The sequence below is a fragment of the Hibiscus syriacus genome, unplaced genomic scaffold, assembly GCF_006381635.1.
Source record: "Hibiscus syriacus cultivar Baekdansim isolate YM2019G1 unplaced genomic scaffold, ASM638163v2 tig00113124_pilon, whole genome shotgun sequence".
NCBI classification, from domain to species: Eukaryota; Viridiplantae; Streptophyta; class Magnoliopsida; order Malvales; family Malvaceae; genus Hibiscus; species Hibiscus syriacus.
The window spans coordinates 551355-571372 of NW_024063444.1; the positions used below are offsets into that span (position 1 = coordinate 551355).

At 35.8% G+C, this 20018-nt stretch overlaps 2 protein-coding genes across 2 annotated transcripts; one reads left to right on the forward strand and one right to left on the reverse strand.

The window, feature by feature from the left end:
• Positions 1–5903: 5903 nt before the first annotated feature.
• On the forward strand, positions 5904–8052 carry LOC120185638 (reticulon-like protein B8). The gene is made up of 6 exons (XM_039189808.1): positions 5904–6016; positions 6143–6407; positions 6486–6666; positions 6789–6930; positions 7493–7562; positions 7883–8052. The coding sequence occupies exons 2-6, from the start codon at positions 6224–6226 to the stop codon at positions 8035–8037; spliced, it is 732 nt and encodes a 243-aa protein (XP_039045739.1). The 5' UTR covers positions 5904–6016; positions 6143–6223; the 3' UTR covers positions 8038–8052.
• A 1387-nt stretch (positions 8053–9439) lies between these two features.
• On the reverse strand, positions 9440–17135 carry LOC120185698. The gene is made up of 5 exons (XM_039189852.1): positions 16010–17135; positions 15722–15961; positions 10029–10354; positions 9657–9893; positions 9440–9535 (listed from the first exon to the last, which is right to left on the reverse strand). Exons 1-5 carry the CDS (start codon positions 17133–17135, stop codon positions 9440–9442), a joined length of 2025 nt encoding a protein of 674 aa, XP_039045783.1.
• Between the last annotated feature and the right edge of the window lie 2883 nt (positions 17136–20018).

Below are 20018 nucleotides of genomic sequence, written 5' to 3' on the forward strand. Positions count from 1 at the left end.
TTGTCCATATTTATTCACTCGAACTCACTCCAGAAGAACAATGGGGCATTCGTCAACGAGGAATAACATTTAGAGATCTGAATCAGCGAATTATTACATATATTTAATAATTTATACTCTATCCAACCACATTTCTTTGTGGTATTAAGGTGAACTCAATACTAATTTCGGCGTTGATTGAACATTGAGACCCTAAACGCATATTTTCCATTTTTGAGTGGCGAAGCGACGATTACGTTGGAAGATGTCGTTTACCAACTCGGTGTTTTGATTAATGGTGCAACACTAATAAGGCATAACAATTACAACTGATACGTTATTATTGAGGTAGTTTTGGGAAAGATGTCATTACTAGAGATCTTAGACGGGTACCAGATAAGGATAACTTGGTTGGAGTCCGAATTTATTACGACTAACGACTCTATCGAGGAGGAGGTCATATTTGCAGTCCGATCATATCTTCTCCAATTGATTGGAGAGACATTACTACCAGATAAATCCAGTAATTTGACGCTCACCCAATATCTTCCGATATTGATACTAGTTGGGGCTCGACGATTTTGGCATTTTTATTCCAAGAACTTTGTAAGCCTACAATCGTCGAAAGGGGTCAAAAGTCAATTTTGCGGATTATCTAGTCTTGCTACAATCTTGAGTGTGGTATCGGTTCCCCCTTTTTTAGCCAATTACACCAGCCCGTTAAGTTTCCTTCGCCTATAAGGTAATTTTTTAACTTTGTTTTTTCAGTAAATTTATAAATTTATCTTTTATATCATTTTTTAATTTTTATTTATTATATTATTTAGATGGTGGTATAAAATTATCGAGATCAAGTTGTAGGGTGCAAATAAAAATGATATAAGAATGAGGATTGATATCAACAGTCAATATACGATAAATATTATTTTAGTAAATTACTTAATTTTTTTTTATTTATACTAACTTTTATAATTAATGTTTACAGCTTTTTGGGTTTCATATTATGACGATGAGATTTATCGATTACTGCCACAGGGATTTTTTGAAGGCTCGAAGTTGTGGTGTATCGTCACGCCTTTGCTTCACTTTGCGCTTGTTGAGATGCACATTGCAGATAGAGTGTTGTGACAGTTTTCATCCCATCAACCAATTCTTATGCAAATATTTGATATGGACGCGCTCCATAGAATTTATACGATTAGGAAGCATAAAGAGAATTGGTCGAGGAAGCATGACGTATACATTTAGTAATGGAATGAGTGGCATTTATCTGTCCCTATGTGTTTCGAGATTATAATTGTTGACCTTGATTTCGATATTTCTCTTTACCTCCAAAATTATAAAGCAAATGGGAACCCATATTTAACAAAATCGGAATAGAGGGAACAATGAGAACAAATGAATACCAAATCCGCAAAGGGCAAAAAATCATCATCATCGACATCTTCTTCTTTTGCTTCTTTTATTATCGAATATTTTGCATCTCAAACTTGTTATAGTTTTTATCTTTCATATCATGCTTCAATAGAGAGTCAACCAAATTAGGTTGGAGGCTCATCGGATGCAATGCAAAGCACTCAAGCATCTTTGACAGAACATGTAGGTGAATGAGATCATATTATATATGGTCAACAATGTACTGATTTCGGTGGTCAATTCGAGTCAATGACGGTAATGATGTCATCAAATACCTTAAGTACTCCATCACCGTATTTCGAAGGCGGATCTCAAAGTGGAGTGATGTTCAGTACACCTCCTGTTAAGTAAGCAAACGAAGATGAAGACGATCAAGGCGAACGACCAAGATAAAATCGACGAGTCCCATGTCATTATCATTCGATCACTCCTCGACATCGTCAAGAATTATGAAAATATAAATATTTTTTTATGGATTGTATTAGTTTATAGTAACTTTTTATTATTATTTGTAATAAATTGTTTTGAATTAAATGATTTTTTAATTATTTTTAAATGAAATTCGATGAAACTCGTCACATCGATATAACGAGTTTCAATGGTTATATTGTTTAAAAAAATAAAAAAATCATTGTCCAATGACTAGTTTATTTTAAATTCTAAAGAAACTAGTCACATCGACATGAAGAATTCTGTGGGTTTTTTTGAATTTTTTTATAATTTTTAAATTAAGTATTGAATTTAAAAAATAAATTTTAAGATACTCGTTACGTCGAGGTGATGAGTTTCTAAAAATATATTATAATATTAACCCACATGAGACTCACTTCCCTAGGATCATTAGAAAATATTTTTTGGACAAGCTCGTCACGTCTAAAAAGATTTACGTAGAATTATTGTTTTGTCTCGTTAGAAACTAAGGTTTTTCATGTAGGCAATGTTGAAGGAATTTGCTGCTCTCTCCACAAACTTCCTAGCTCCTTTAAACCACCTCTTGTCCCCAGCTTGTGCCTTGCAGATGTAAAGCTTACCACCGTTTACGGTTGTTGTAATGAGTTGGTGCTTGCCGCCTTAATCTCCGTCAGTAATCCTTGTCAGCACCGATCGATCTCCGGAGTTGAAGTCTCCAATATGTTTGCAGTTGCTACAGCCTTTGAGTCGAACCCACCCTACAACATGCACGCCGTTTCATGATATTAGAGATTTGCTTGTAATCAGAAACAAAATTATTTTTAAAAAAATAAGATGATTGATTCAAATGCCAATGGCCTCAAGAATTACAACAGTTGTAATACATTATGGAATATCGATAACAAACCAAAGAGGATTAATCCTCGACAAAGCCCATCGAATCAAAGCATGGGCGACAAGATTAGACTCGCGACTGGCATATTGCACCTTAAGTTGCGGGTTACTTTCCATGATCATGCGTAGTTCGTTGAGCATCAATCCAATTACTGAGATGTCGTCTTTCGGGTTCACCAAGCGATTGACAATGGAGAAAGCATCTCCTTCAATGATCGCATACTCCCATCCATTATCGGTTGCCATACGTAATCCTTCCGTGAAACCAATCACCTCCACCTATTCATCCTAGTGTGGACCATCCAGTCATTTCGTGATCCCACCAACCACCATTCCATTTTTGTCTCCCGCAACAATTCCAATAGCAGTCACTCCTGTGTTGGGGAGGAATGCCCCATCAACGTTAATTTTGATGCTCTCAGACGAGGGGGAAGTCCACTTCTCTCTCTCTCTCTCTGAGCTCTGCAATTTGAGTTGGAGAAAGCTAATGATGTCCCATTCGCTTCTTTGAAATCAGGCCCGATAATCCAAGCTGCATTTATAACATCCCTTGGAATGATTAATTATTTTATTTACAAAATTTTATAACATCCCATGTAACCAAACACAACCGGCAATTTGGTGGGATATTTGATGAGGAAAATGGATGAAATGATCATTCAACTTAGTTGGTAGAGCATAAGATTTTTAATTTTGGGGTCGTAGGATCGAGTCTTATGGAGGCATTTCATAATTCAGAGGTCTCCTACGAAAGTTGCTCTCAACCTGGTATTAGGGTAGCCTACTATCTTAATTCCCCTTACCCAATTACATATGGTAATAAGGGTTAACTAATTTTATTTGATGAGGAAAATGGATATTAAGACCACGTACTTGAGAAGAATGGGCATCGCTGCCTTTTCAACGTATCCGAAGACAATTATTCGTGCAATTAAATAAGTGTATTATTCATTTCCACGTGAAAGGCCAGATTAGGGAGTAGGCCCACTTGGCCACTTACAACAAACTGCCACCCGTCCTCAACTTAAATAAATATATAAACAAATTTCGTCTATAAATTATCATAGGATATATGATTAATTAATGAAAAAGTGATCTTACAAGATCACAATATATAAATTACATCAATCATTACTGAATTTTATTTTTTCTTTTTTCATTCAATGTACTTTAAATTCGTTTAATTTTCTCACTGAATTTAATACAGTTAATATTTTTATCAATCAGCCGTTAAATATTTAACGACGTTAAAACGATGTCGTTTTAGAAAAATAAAATTTTCACCGAAACGATGTCGCTTTACATCTATATAACAGCTCATTTATAACGTTGTTTAGTGAGAAAACGGTTAAGTGGCCAAAAATGCTAATCGTAACAAATTCAATGAGAAAATTGAATTGATTTAAATTACAATAAGTGAAATAGGGGAGAGAGAATAAAGTTCAGTGATGATTGATGTAATTTACCTTCTACGAATAACACGTTATATATTCTATTATTTAGTCTTAATTTAACAATAATAAGAGTCTAAATCATTTTTTATCTCGGTGTCTAAATTTTTTCGATCAATATATGTGTCTAATGATATCAATGTTATTATTGTGAGTGTCTGATCTGTTACTACTGTTAAAAAATCTATTATATAAAACATTTTGCGCTTATAAAATTTTAAAAAAAATTATTTAAAATAAAAAAACTTAAAATTATGTATTTTTAAGGAAATTTCAATCTATTGATTTATTTATAAACTTATTTATGTTCGAGGGGATAAAATATTATTTTATTAAGTTATTTATTAGATAATTTATGTTCGAGTCCATAAACAAGCTGAACTTAATTTATCAAAAATATATCCGAATAACTTCTTGCTTAAGAAACTTTTTCAAATGTAGAGGTGTTGAATTATTATAGATACATAATATAGTATTTATTATTGTTGTTATTATTAAATATAAACTAATTATGACATGTATCTACCTACCAAATCTGGTTAAAACGTAATACATAATTAAAAAGACTTTTAATTTTAAGGTAAATTAAGTATTTGGTCATCTACCTATTACCTAATTTTTGTTTTGATCATCAAACTATTACTTTTTTAGAATCATATCTAACGTTGTGTTTGGTTCTATTTTGATCATCTATAGTTAAAAAATAATAGTGATATTGACATGACACTTTATATTTTTAACTGACATAATATTATCTTATAATGACACGTTAGTATCATTGCTGTTTTTTTTTAACGATGAGATAACAAGATAGAATCAAAATGCACTACGGTTAAGTGTGAATTTGGAAAACATAATAGTTATATGACCAAAATTAAAACCATGTAATAGATGAGTGACCAAATGGAAAGTTTACCTCTAGTTTTAATATAATTTTGAAAAGTCTATGTAGTGAATGTGATTCTCACGTACAAGTAAAAGGCGTAAATAATTTTAAGTATTTGATTACCTCCATTCTTCATTCATTTCTTGTCAGTATCACCCACTGTCCTCAAAACATATCACCAGCCCTTCTCCCTCTGTCCTCTCCCTGGTTTGTGCTCTTTTTCATCCTTTGTCTTTTCAAATTGTTTATGTACAAATTAAGATATTTTCTACAAGAACTGCAATTCTTTGATCGTGCTCCTCTTTTCTTGTATTTGATTCTAGTAAAGTTCTTAGTTTGGAATTCTGGGTTGTTTTTATCTTTTTAGTTGTTGGTTTTGTTTGTTTCTTGGATTTATCTTTTGCTTGCTCGGGTCCTTGCCTTGGCTGCTTTCTCTTCCTTGAACTTGGATATTTCTGGGGATTCTTCTTTTTCAAACTGCAGTAGCAAATTTCTGCAACTTTGAAGATACTATTTTTTTGCTTGCTTTATTTCGACTACTATGCCTTTTCTTTTTGGGTGAAGTTCGTGTTTTAAATTCAGTGCCCATGGAGTTTTAGATTCTACAGGCAGATTAGTAGCAGTGGAAGTGAAAAATTTTCTGTTAAAATATTAAGTTAAAAAATTCGAGGTAGATGGTCACTTCTTTGTGCTCTATGGAAGCTACATCTTGAAAATCTGAACATTTAAGATTCCAATTCAGTATGGCTATTACTTCTTAAATGAAGTTTCAATTGCAAAATCCAATGTTCAAAAATCATCTGTACGATAGGGGTTAGCTAAAAATTGAAACATAAATTTTCAACTATCATTTAGTCTGCTTTGATACTTATGAATATGTCATGATGGATATGATGCTGGATTCGTCTTGCTACCACAAATTACTAGAAATTGTTTCTTATATTTCAGTTGTCGGTTGTTTATGTGTCTAGTGAGAAGCCAAGCAAAAAGAAATTTTCTTTTGTTTTTGTGTGGTAATAAGATTAATTATCAAGACTCTGTTCTTGAATCTTTTTCCCCATACATATTGCAAATTTACTAATAAAAAATTCAGATTATTTGTGAGATGTTAGAATATTGATGAGATTTCAGTGCTGTTCTGTTTGTTCTTGGAAATAATTGTCTCTTTTTTTGAAGCATAGGAATAATGCCTGAGAAAATAACACCAGAGGACCTTTTGAGCAATCTGGTGGAGACCGTTGCCGATAGTGTTTCTAAGAAGAAACCTGTGTCTTTTTTTGAGGAAGAGAAATCAAACTCAGTTGCCTCCAGATTCAACCGGCTTTTCGGACGTGAGAGACCTGTCCACCATATATTGGGGGGTGGAAAATGTAGGACTTTCTACTCTTTTCTTAAAATTGCTAAAAAACCACTTGCATTGATAAACGTTGTTACTGTAAATTGTGCAGCTGCTGATGTTTTGTTATGGAGGAACAAGAAGATCTCAGCCAGTGTTTTAGCTGGTGCAACAGCAATATGGGTTCTATTTGAATGGCTTAATTACCATTTCCTGACCCTTTTATGCTTTGCTTTGGTTCTTGGCATGCTTGCTCAGTTTGTTTGGTCAAATGCCTCTGGTTTTCTTAACAGGTGCTTATCTGCTGTTTTTATTTCTTTTTATTTGTTTCTCTTCATGGTTTTGCTGCTATGTGTTCACCGAATGGATTGCTTAGTGTTTTTTTTATATATAGTAAATTGCTTCATGGAAACAGGTCATCTTCTCAAGTGCCACGCCTTGTTTTGCCGGACGAATTATTTGTCAGCATCGGTAGGTCAGTTGGTTCTGAGGTGAACCGGCGCTTACAGTTTCTGCAGGATGTTGCATGTCAAGGAAACCTGAAACAATTTCTTGTGGTAGGCTCTTAATATTTCCCTAGTACTCTTCCCTTAGCTACATATTCTTGCAAAGTAAATGGTCCTTGTTGATCCATATACCTTTTAAAATTTCTGGCATATATTTCTAGAAACATTCAGCAAATTCTTAAATTGTGTATTATTAATGCAGGATGAAGCAAAGTTGTGATCGATTTCTATATGCATTCTACTTACTGTTGCATTCTTCACTATTTCTTTAACCTGAATTTTGAATTACTTTCTTATTTTTGGTTGTATACTTGTAATTGCTTGTTAAAATTGAAAGTATTGAAGTGAAATATGTCAATAAATGGCCCTTACTAATCCAGAAAAAGATTGAAAAATCAAACGAAAAAAAAATATTTTGGAACAAGTTTCAGCATGTTCGATTCACAACGCAAAGAAAACTTACATTGTTATAGACTTTTATAGAACATTTCAACTTTGTTTCCAATCACATGATGTGGGAGAAGAACATTTTATTGAATCTGCATTCCTAACAAGCTTCCTATGTTGCACTAGATTTGCTGGAGTGAATTATTAATAATCAAAATCTTCGCAGATTGCGGTAAGCTTGTGGGTTGCTGCTGTTATTGGAAGCTGGTGCAACTTTTTGACTGTTTTGTACATTGGTAAGAATTTATTAACTTTATCTTGCATTAATCGCTCGGTAGTTCCATTTAAAAAAAGAAGAAAGCACGGTGATACTCTTGATGTGTGGTTGTGTGCTCTGTTACTTGGACTTGGGTGTGACAGGCGGATACGGATATGTCCAATACGGGTATATGTCCGGTACAGTTATATCCTTGCACCCTTGTCTGAAAATGTGTTGGATTCAGGTAATTTGGGGAAATTAAAGAGGAGCAACATAGGTTGTCTGCACCATATTTAAGCACACAATAATCTGTTTATGGAACCATACAAGTTTTTATTTATTTATTTTGGTTATCAGGTTTTGTTGCGGCCCATACATTACCAGTGCTGTATGAGAGGTATGATGAGCAAATAGATGGGTTTGTTTACAATATGTTTGAGCAGCTTCAGAATCACTATAAAAAGTTGGATTCTGGTGTCAAGGGAAAGTGGAAGCTTAAGAAGCATGACTAGCTTCATTTGATCACCCTCATTACATCTTTAGGGTTTCTGTAGCATATCTTGTTGTTGGGATCTGATATATATATTCTCAAACACTTGAATAAATATCCCATCCTCATCTGTTGGGTTTATTAACGATATGCTGTGTTCCATTGTTACTCAAATTCAAGGGTCAGTGTTAGATATGGGCATGTTTAATTTTCTTCCCCCAAGATACTTGGAGGGTCACCTCCCAGTTTCGTTCTTTAGTTGCAAAACCAACTTTAATGGTGCAGTCAAGTGAACATGAAACTAAATTACTGTCTTTTAACTGTTGTGTTTTGTTGATGCAATTCTAATCTAGTGTTTAAATATAATCTTCTAAGCATGTACTCATTGACTGATTGAAGATGACACGTACACATGTGCCTCCGCCGTTCGGACGACTTGTACAATTACCTGTCTTCAACATGTGTCACAGACGTTTTTTTAAAATAAAATTCGTATAATTCATGAGGGTGATATTCATGAAAAAGTGTTGATTTTGATAACGAACAAAGGATGCCATCAGCTAGTGCTCGATTCAACTCATCAGGATATTGTCTTAAAGCAAGCCAGTCAAGTCATGAACTTAATTGTTTGTTCAATTATCTTCCTTTATTGAATCAACCAAGTGAACCGTATGCATCTCCATTTTTAACCCAAAGTTTTGGGTTTTGAAGCCTATAACTCATGTTTAAAGAAAAAACAATGTTAAACAAATAAAACATTTTGACTTCTCCTGTTAAAATCATATGGTCTAACAAACCAAACCAAACAATCACGGATGAAATAACATTACTCTCCTCGCATATCTACACTTCTAAAACATTGTAAACCAATATTTTGTCGACATTTCAATCACTTTTCACAGCAATCCCAACCACTTATAAAATTTCAAAACCATTTTTTCTCACACTTACTCCAAATTTCCAACCCAAGCTTCTTCGAAATCAAGTTTTTTTCAACATCAATGCTATAAACTTACCTTAAGTTGTAGCACATTTTTTTTTATCAATTCAGGACTACAATTCATATTCCAACTATGGTTTCAGTAGTTTCCTCAATTTACTCAAATCGGCTAGGCTAAGTTCCAAAAAGATTTGCCCCCAACTAAAAAACTAGAACTGAATCATATTTCCATATTTATTAGAAATCGCCTAATTGAAAAAGGGGAAATAGAACTTTTAAACCATGTCTGCCGACATTATTGACTCTAAATCCCCATTGTTGACTCGACTTGCTAGCACAATAACCAGTTCATAAAAGCCAGCGTAAGTACTCCTGATCCAACTTGTACATTAAAGAGATAAATTGAAGCAACCATTTCTATAGTTTGCATATTTCATGGAAGGGCTAAAGTAAAACAGATAAGTCAGAATCAAGCAAGGACCTCTTAATTTGAACCACAAAAGAATTGAGAAGCTAAACCATCTGCTGCTACACTGCTACTAAACTTTGCAACTCGAACAAAGGACTCCATACACAGACGCTGTACAGGATAAATATTGTTTAACATATTATAAGTAAGAGTACTTCTGCATGTCATAAAACTTAACTTACTGACTAGACATTTCAATTTCATTTAGGCCGCATTCCGTGGTACCTAAAACCTTTCGGTTGGAAAGCTCTTTAAGATGTTTAACTTCGTTCTCCACATCAACCAATTTGTTACTCAGAAGAGAAACGGCATCCTTGCGCGCATCCAATTTCCCTATCCACCCAGCTTCAAAATCCTTAATCTTATTCTCAATTAACTGTCTATTAAGCCTCTCCTTCTCTTCTTGTTTCAGACGCTGCTTTTCTATTTCCCTTGTGCTCAGAACTAAACCCCCAGACCCAATAACATCCTTGGAGAGTGGTTAATCAGGCAGGGGACGTTGTCCTCTATACTCGGCAAAAGCTCTGTTTGTTTCCTTCAGAGCCTTTCTGTATCCATTTAAAAGGTCTTACATCAAATAGAGCTCGCGCTCAAACCTATACACCTTCATCTGTCTCTTCTGCTGCTCTTCAAACTTGGCCTTCTGCAAATGTTCGATTAGGCTATCCCTCCGTTGCAGCTCATGGAGCAAAACTTGTTGGTTCATACTGGAATCTCCATAAGCTTGTTCTTTGGCAGAATACAGCATTCTAGCTTTCTCCATCAGATGCTGCATTTGATCCATGCATATATCAAATTCAGATGAATTATCCCATTGCCCATCAGTTCTCAACCTCTTATTGCTAACATTCAAAGAATTGCGACAAATATCATTTTCATGATCAATCTCTCTCCTGTTACCATTACCCAGAAACGACGAGACAGCAGGAACTGTTTGCACATCAACCCTAGATATAAGAAATTCTCCTGGTGAGTTAACGCGAATGTGCAGTGTTGGGGAAAATGAGTTATTTCCCACACGAACGTAGTTTTAAAATTGACCTAAAATATCAAGATTAAAACCACCAAAAGTTGCACAGCGGATAAACCTGTCAAACTTTTGAATATTGAAACACAATGGAAAAGAACCGAATAAAAAACAATAAAGGAGAGAACACACCAAATTTACGAGGTTCGACGAGAATATCGTCTATTCCTCGGGCACCACACCGGATGATAACTTCACTATATCGCCAATATTACAACAAATGGAATTCTTTGGAATTCTCAAAGTAGGAGAATGAAGAATACAAGAGGAAGAGAGAACTTGTTTTTGGGATGATTTCTAATGGAAATACTTAGGCCTATTTATAGTTGAGTTTCAAGAACAATATGTTCAAAGTTTGGCCATCTACCAAAGAATTTTCCAATGTGTACAAGTTAGCCACCAAATATGAAATTCACATGTTCAAAGTTTGACCACCAACCAAGATGAAATTTCCAATAAGTTAGCCACCAACCAAGATGAAATTTCCAACTTGTCAACTTAATTTCTAGACAAATCTCCACCTTGGCTTGAAATTACCAAGCCTACTCAACTTCTTCAACTCCCCAAATTTGTAGTGCCTCTAATTGCGCTCACAAGCGCCACACACCCGAAGGTGTTCATACTTTCAGGATGTTAATCAAGTTCAAACAATGATTGAACTTGATTACTGTTACCACCTTGGTCATCATATCTGCAGGATTTTCTGATGTCGCAATTTTCTGAAGTAGAATCTTTCATTCTTCAAAGATCTCCCGCACAAAGTGATACCTCACGTCGATATGTTTAGTCCTTGAATGATAGACTTGATTTTTCGCTAAGTGAATAGCGCTCTGACTGTCACAATAGAGACTAATGTGACTTTGAACAACTCCCAAGTCTTCCATCAACCCGTTAAGCCAAATTGCTTCCTTTACAGCCTCTTAAACTACCATGTATTCCGCCTCTGTAGTAGACAAGGCCACCGTAGATTGCAATGTAGACTTCCAACTTACTGGGGCTTTAGCAAGAGTAAAAAAATACCCAGTAGTTGATCGACGCTTATCCAAATCACCAGCATAATCGGAATCAACATATCCAACCATACACTGACCAAGTGCTTCATCCTGTTCAAAAACTAAACCAACATCCACGGTTTGTTGGAGATACCGTAGAATCCATTTCACAGCTTGTCAATGTCCTTCTCCAGGATCATGCATGTACCTGCTCACAACTCCAACTGCTTGTGAAATGTCAGGACGCGTACACACCATTGCATACATCAAGCTCCCAACTGCATTAGCATATGCAACTTTTGCCATATACACTCGTTCTTCGTTAGTTTTAGGAGATAATTGAGAACTAAGTTTCAAATGAGAAGCCAATGGGATACTTACATGTTTGGTATTTTCATTCATGCCAAAACATTGTAATACCTTTCTCAGATACTGCTTCTGTGTTAAACAAAGCTTCCCTCTCTGTCTATATCTGCTTATCTCCATACCAAGAATCTTCTTGGCCTCACCTAGATCTTTCATCTCAAACTCTTGATTCAACTGAGCCTTTAATTTATCTATCTCCTTTTGACTCTTCGAAGCGATCAACATATCGTCAACGTACAAGAGAAGATAAATGAAAGATCCATCTTTGAGCTTTTGCAAATACACACAATGATCATATTTGCTTCTAGTATACTTTTGCCTCCTCATAAAGCTATCAAATCGCTTGTACCACTGCCTCGGAGATTGCTTCAATCCATATAGCGATTTGTTCAGCTTACAAACCCATTTCTCACAACCACCATCTTTGTATCCTTTTGGCTGTGTCATATAGATCTCCTCTTCTAAATCACCGTGCAAGAAAGCCGTCTTTACATCAAGTTGAGCTAGCTCCAAATTCAACTGTGCTACCAAGGCCAACAATATTCTAATGGAGGAATGCTTCACAACAGAGGAAAATACTTCATTGTAGTCGATTCCCTCCTTTTGAGCGTAGCCTTTAGCTACCAACCGTGCCTTGTAGCGAACATCTTTCTTGTTATGAGATCAATCTTTCTTTACAAATACCCACTTGCATCCAATGGCTCTTTTACCTTTCGGTAATTGTGCCAGTTTCCAAGTGTCGTTCTTTTGGAGAGATTGCATTTCTTCATCCATGGCACTTTTCCACTTATCACTTTCCAAGCTTTGTATTGCTTCTTGGTAAGTGATAGGGATATCATCATCAACAACTGGAAGAGCATAGGCCACCATATCAACAAATCGAGCAGGTCTACGAATTTCTCTCCTTGGCCTTGTAACTGCAAGTGTTTCTGGTGTCTCCAATGGTTCTTGGGTTTGGACCTCTTCATCTTCTGATTCTTCTATTGGAGTTGAAGAATCAACTGCATCAAATTCTGGGATCATCGTGTGCTGAAACTCCACCTGTTTTGGAGTATGCTCCACCTGCTGCGGAGTACTACTTGTCTGGACAGCTTCACTTATTACCTTCTTTACTAGGGCAGATTCATCAAAGGTAACATCTCTGCTACAAATTATCTTCTTGGTGTCTAAACACCAAAGGCAGAATCCCTTCACTTCATGGGTGATTCCCATAAAGAGAGCCTTCTTTGGTCTCGGATCAAGCTTGGATTCCTTCACATGATAATAAGTAGTGGATCCAAATACATGTAAGGAATCATAATCAGTAGCAGGATTTCCAGACCATACCTCCAATGGTGTTTTTCCTCCTATCGCTGATGACGGCAAACGATTGATGAGATGGCCAGCATATGTCACAGCCTCAGCCCAAAATGCCTTGCCTAACCCAGCATTAGACAACATACATCGAACTTTCTCCAATAGTGTTCGATTCATACGCTCTGCCACCCCATTCTGTTGTGGTGTATGTCTAACAGTGAAGTGTCGAACAATACCATACTCATGGCAAACGTCAAAGAATGGGTCACTTTTATATTCCCCTCCATTGTCCGTCCTAAGACATTTGATCTTTCTACCAGTCTGGTTCTCGATCATATTTTTCCATTTAAGGAAAATTTGAAGCACTTCATCTTTAGACTTCATCGGATACACCCAAACTCTTCTGGAAAAGTCATCTACAAAAGTTACAAAATAATGGTTTCCTCCCAAAGACGATGTCTTTTAAGGACCCCATACATCTGAGTGAATATAATCTACAATACCTTTTGTATTATGTATAGTGGTGCCAAACTTCACTCTCTTCTGCTTTCCCAGAACACAATGCTCGCAAAAGTTCAATTTGCAAGCCTTTGCACCTTTCAACAATCATTTATTTGCTAGAATTTGCAAGGATTTCTCTCCAGCATGTCACAACCGCATATGCCACAACTGGGTTGCGTCCAAATCATCACCTCCGGAAGCTGCTGCAACTGCTCCAATAATTGTACTACCTTGGTAGTAATACAAATTATTTTTCCTGATGCCCTTCATCATCACAAGTGTGCCATATGTGACTTTTAAAACTCCATCTCTCACAGTGACTACTGAGCCTTTGGATTCTAAGGCTCCCAATGAGATGAGATTTTTCTTCAAACTGGGCACGTATCGGACATCCTTCAGAACTCTGGTTGATCCATCTTGATTCTTCAATCGAATTGAACCTATCACAACATTTTTACAGGCATTGTTATTGCCCATATAAACAACTCCTGTATTTAGTTCCACTAAATCGGAGAACCACTCCCGATTATGGGACATATGATAGGTGCAACCTGAATCTAATATCCACTCATCGGAATGGAATGTTGTTGATGAAGCAACCAATGATATGTCAGAGTCATGTGCATCATGCTCTGCAATACATGCATCTGGAGCAGCTTTTCCTTTCTTCTTCAGCTTCGGACAATCTTTCTTCCAATGGCCTTTCTCATGACAAAAGGCACATTCATATTTTCCCAGTCTGGACTTCGACTTTGATCTCCCTTTCCACTTTGGCTTTTTACTTTTCGAGCGACCTCTTGCCACCATGGCCTCTGCTGCTTCGTACTTGCTCTCCTTCTTGGTTTTCTTCCTGAGTTCATAACTATACAAAGCAGCAGTTACATCTTTAAGGGTAACATTATCCTTACCATGAAGTAACGTTGTCTCAAGGTGCTCAAATTCATCTGGAAGAGATGACAACAACATCAAAGCCAAATCTTCATCTTTGAAGGTTTCATCCATGCCCAATAAGTCTTCCACTAGCTCATTGAACGCAGTGATGTGTTCATTCATACTGGTGTCTGGTTGATAATCAAATCTGAACAATCTTTTCTTAATGTGGAGACGATTCTGAGAGCTTTTCTTGAGGAATGTTTCCTCCAAAGCTTTCCACATCTTACTTGCAGAAGTCTCGTTCTTGTAGCCATACTTCTGCTCCCTGGAAAGACAAGATCGAATCGTGCTGTACGCCAAATGATTGATTGTTCCCCATTCTTTCTCCTCCATATATTCTGGCTTTTCTTCCTCAATGGTGATGTCTAGACCTTGTTGGAATAAAGCGTCTAACACCTCGCCTTGCCACATGCCGAAATGACCGGATCCATCGAACAACTCCACCGAGAAATTTGCATTTGACATCACCCTCCTCACCAGTCCAGATGAAGAGCTTGATGTCTCAACTGATCCGTATTTTGGCATTTTAATTCTAATGAATAATATTCAATATCACGAACTGTATCTTTTCAGCAACGGAACCACCAGGATAACCTCAACCGAAGCTCTGATGCCAATTGTTGGGGAAAACGAGTTATTTCCCACACGAACGTAGTTTTAAAATTGACCTAAAATGTCAAGATTAAAACCACCAAAGGTTGCACAACGGATAAACCTGTCAAACTATTGAATATTGAAACACAATGGAAAAGAACCGAATAAAAAACAATAAATGAGAGAACACACCAAATTTACGAGGTTCGACGAGAATATCGTCTACTCCTCGGGCACCACACCGGATGATAACTTCACTATATCGCCAATATTACAACAAATGGAATTCTTTGAAATTCCCAAAGTGGGAGAATGAAGAATACAAGAGGAAGAGAGAACTTGTTTTTGGGATGATTTCTAATGGAAATACTTAGGCCTATTTATAGTTGAGTTTCAAGAACAATATGTTCAAAGTTTGGCCACCTACCAAAGAATTTTCCAATGTGTACAAGTTAGCCACCAAATATGAAATTCACATGTTCAAAGTTTGGCCACCAACCAAGATGAAATTTCTAATAAGTTGGCCACTAACCAAGATGAAATTTCCAACTTGTCAACTTAATTTCTAGACAAATCTAACATGCAGACCCTGTAAATTATCATCGTTTGGAGAAATAGGAAAGCCTCTTCCATGTTGAACCTGTTGTTCATCTTGTTCTTCATGCTGCTCCTCTTGTTCCTCTTCTTTTACTCCCTCTCCCATCTCTTCTTTCTCAACCATCTCTACTTCCTCTCCTTTATCTTCTTTCTCTTCCTCCACCACATCAACATCACCAAGATCACACCGTCTTAAGAAATTCTCCCTGCCCACATCAATACGACCTCCATCTAAATGTCACTGCACCAGTCGAGGTTCATCCTCCTTACTTTCCTCACAATCCATTACATCCTCATCCCCGACAACAACCTCCTTTTCAACACCATTATTCATCAAATTATCCTGCCCACCAGTCTCTTTTCCGAGATCATCCTCCTCCATCAAATTATCCCGCCCACCAAGAGTCAACTCAATATTATGTTCCTCCAACTGCGATCCTTCGTGAGATTCATTAACCAAATCATAAGAAATCTTGAAATCCCCATGACCATTATGCTCTTCCTCTTCCTCCTTGGCGTCATTAACCTCATTTTGTGGTTTCTCCAACAGCAGCTTTTCCTTCTGGAATTTTATCAAACATTGCATATGCGAGGCGTAGTAATAATTCTTTAAATTGGGAGAAGCCATGAGCTCTTTTTCAACCATAAACCAAATCAAACCAGCCCAATCTACCTTCTCAAAATGACATTCTTTTATCATTTTGGTCCAGTTCATCACCTCTATCGGCATCATCCACGTATACTCGTGTAAAAGAACCCAATTTGACACAAATTCCTCAAGAAAGCCTATCGATTCCTTCGACTCTTCAATATCAACGATGCTATCCTTATCCTTCTTCTTAGACAACTTCAAGGCACGAGCTAAGTCAGCCCGGTTGACCACAATGCGCCACCCATTAACGTAGCTACAACTAGATTGCGAGTTGTACGTAACGATTAACTGAGCGATGAGATCGGTTCGAAGATCTCTGTCGAATTCCAAATGAACAAAATCCCACAAACCGAGTTGCTTCAAGAGCTTTTCGTGCGACGAAAACTCAAGGGTTTTGCTGGGGACGAAAGGAATGGGCTTTAGGACTTCACTCAGTATCTCCAGCTTCTTCTGGGCCTTTTTCTCCTGATCGCGTCGTTTCGTGGCCGCCTTCTTCCGTTTAGGACCGCCTTCACGGCGAAAACCATTGTGGGTGAAACGGAGGTCGGTGGGTGGAGATGAAGGAACATACAAATCTGGGTCGTCTACATGAGCTTCTTCTTCTTCGATCAGATCTTCTTGACCATCGGGTTTGTGTTGGGGTTGAAGGGCTTCGGGGACTAACGCTTTAGGCGATCCCTGTGGTTGGTTAGGGTTAGGGTTTTCGTTGGGGTCTGGTTGCGGTTGATCTGGACTATCAGTGGAGGAGGCCATGGGAACAAAGGTTTAATCAAAAGATCAGAGACGATTGACAACTCCGTCACTTATGTTTGCGCTCGCGCAGATCACGTGTAGACATTAGGCTTCGCAAACTGTTTGTTTTTTAAAAGACAGAAACCCTTCAAACATCTGCGTGAGCTCTTCTTGGTGCAGACTTAATTTTATGTCTTCAAAGCTCTTCAAGAACAATTATAAAATATAGTTATTTATTAAAATAATTTTAAATAATTTAATAAGGTTATTTATTTTAAAATAATTTATTTTAAAATAATTTATTATAAAATATAGATTGATTTATTTTAAATAATTTATTAGTATGGATTAATTTATTTTAAAATATGGATTGATTTATTTTAAATAATTTATTAGTATAGATTGATTTATTTTAAAATATGGATTGATTTATTTTAAAATATGAATTGATTTATTATTGTAGTTGTATGGATTGATTTATTTTAAATAATTTATTAGTATAGATTGATTTATTTTAAAATATGGATTGATTTATTTTAAATAATTTATTAGTATGGATTGATTTATTTTAAAATATGGATTGATTTATTATTGTAGTTGTATGGATTGATTTATTTTGAATAATTTATTAGTATGGATTGATTTATTTTAAAATATGGATTGATTTATTTTAAATAATTTATTAGTATTGATTGATTTATTATTGTAGTTGTATAGATTGATTTATTTTAAATAATTTATTAGTATGGATTGATTTATTTTAAAATATAGATTGATTTATTTTAAATAATTTATTTGTATGGATTGATTTATTTTAAAATATGGATTGATTTATTATTGTAGTTGTATGGATTGATTTATTTTAAATAATTTATTATTGTAGTTGTATGAATTATTTAAATTTCAGTATTGTAAAACTAAAATTATTTAAATCTCAGTATTGCAAAACTCTTTTAAGTTTAAAAAATCAGTTTATTTATATTTCAGTTCATTTTAGCAGTCTGCAGATGTTAAAAAACAAACAGTCTTCTTCTTGGAGACTGCAGACTTTTGGTCCATCTTTTCTGCTGCAGATGCCTGCAGATGTGGTCCGCAGACTGTAGACCTTTTACTTCTACAAAAACAAACACCACCTAAAGCTTTAACTCCTGCAATTTTTTATTTTTATCAAGTTAAAAGGTCATTATAAAATAGGGTAAACTACAAGGTTTACTACTCCATTATAATTAAAAATTATTTTGACTATATCGATGTTTTAATTCGATTAAACATTCCATCCAACTATTTAAATGGTTCAATCAAACTACTGACCGTTAACTTTTAACTGTGGAGGTGACGTGACAGTTAAAATATAATCTAGATAATGACTCCTCAGTTAACTTTTTGGTATAATTATATATTTGGTCCTTGTTACTTATCTAAAATGTCAATTTAATCTTAATTTTAATTACATTCAATAAATTTAATCCTCTATTTATATTTGGTTCCTCTAGATATCTTCTAAGCAACACACCTTTTATCGATTGGTTATCGGCCTCCGATCGTGTCTCACCATCAGTTCCAGCTCAGCCTACAAGGAAAAACCATGTAAGCTCCGACGATTCGCCCGCTTTAAAATCATCTTCATCCACCCGGTCCCATCTTCACTCTGTTATTTTCCTGTATCCTGTTAAGGGTCTTGAAATCTCTTTATTTTTGCTAGCAGGTAGTGGTATTGAGGGTGTCAATCCATTGCAAAGGATATGAAGGGAAAGAACAAATCTCAAAAAAATGGAAGGTGAGTTTTCAACAGATTGAAAAATGGTCACATTCATTAGTTATTCAAAGCACGAAACACTAACGTGGTTAGTGATATGCAGGAGTGAGATCCTTCGGTATAGATTTGGCCACAAAGAAAGTTACAGTAATCGGTGGTGTAACTCCCTCGAGTGTGCTTGCAAGCGTTTCCAGGGTGAAGAATGCACAGCTCCGGCCATCTGCAACACCAACATCAACTCCATCTTCTCCAATAGCTAAACCCTCTTTGCTGATAAAAAAAACACTAGGTTTTTTCCTTCTTTTTCTTTAAACTAATCCAAATGTAAGTTTTTATGGGGAATGTTGTCAGAAGTCGAAACAATAGGTTTTGTTTTTCAAAAGAGACATATGATAAAGATGATGTTTGATGCTCTTGTGCTTTCTGATCATCTTGGACCAAGTAAAATGGAATCATCACAAAATATACCCTTTGTCTGAATTTAAAACCTCTAAAGTTGTCTTCTTAACTACAGTGCTCGATGGTTTCCATAATGAAGGGTGATGAAATTTTTGCAGACAAAAAACTTGCATCATTGTGATTCAAGATTAGATTAAAAAGCCTTTTTGTATATGGAGAGGGACTAGAAAAATAACATAATTCGAGGTCCCCAAAGCATGAGATTGAGTTGCTCGCGTAAAATGGTATTGCGATGATAAATGCGGTGGAGATTACTAGAAGAGTTTAGGGAGACGAGTAGTGAGAGTGTCTGCAGTTAGTGGGAGTGATTGGAGGAAAATAAATTAAAATAAACTTAGTTAAATTTATTGAATTTAACTAAAATTAGGATCAAATTGACATCTTAGGTAAGTAACAAGGACCAATTATATAATTATACCAAAAAGTTAACTGAGGAATCATTCTCTCGGTTAAATTTTAACTGACATGTCACCTCCATCATTAAAAGTTAATTGTCAGTGGCTTAATTGAACCATATAAATAGTTGGGCGGTCTGTTTGATCAAATTGAAACATCGGTGGTCAAATAATTTTTAATCATAGTTGAGTTGTCATCCGTGTAGTTTACCCTATAAAATAATATATATTTTAAATATTCTCAATCATTTGATAATAGATGTTTTCAATTATTCTATTATAGTCGTTAATATT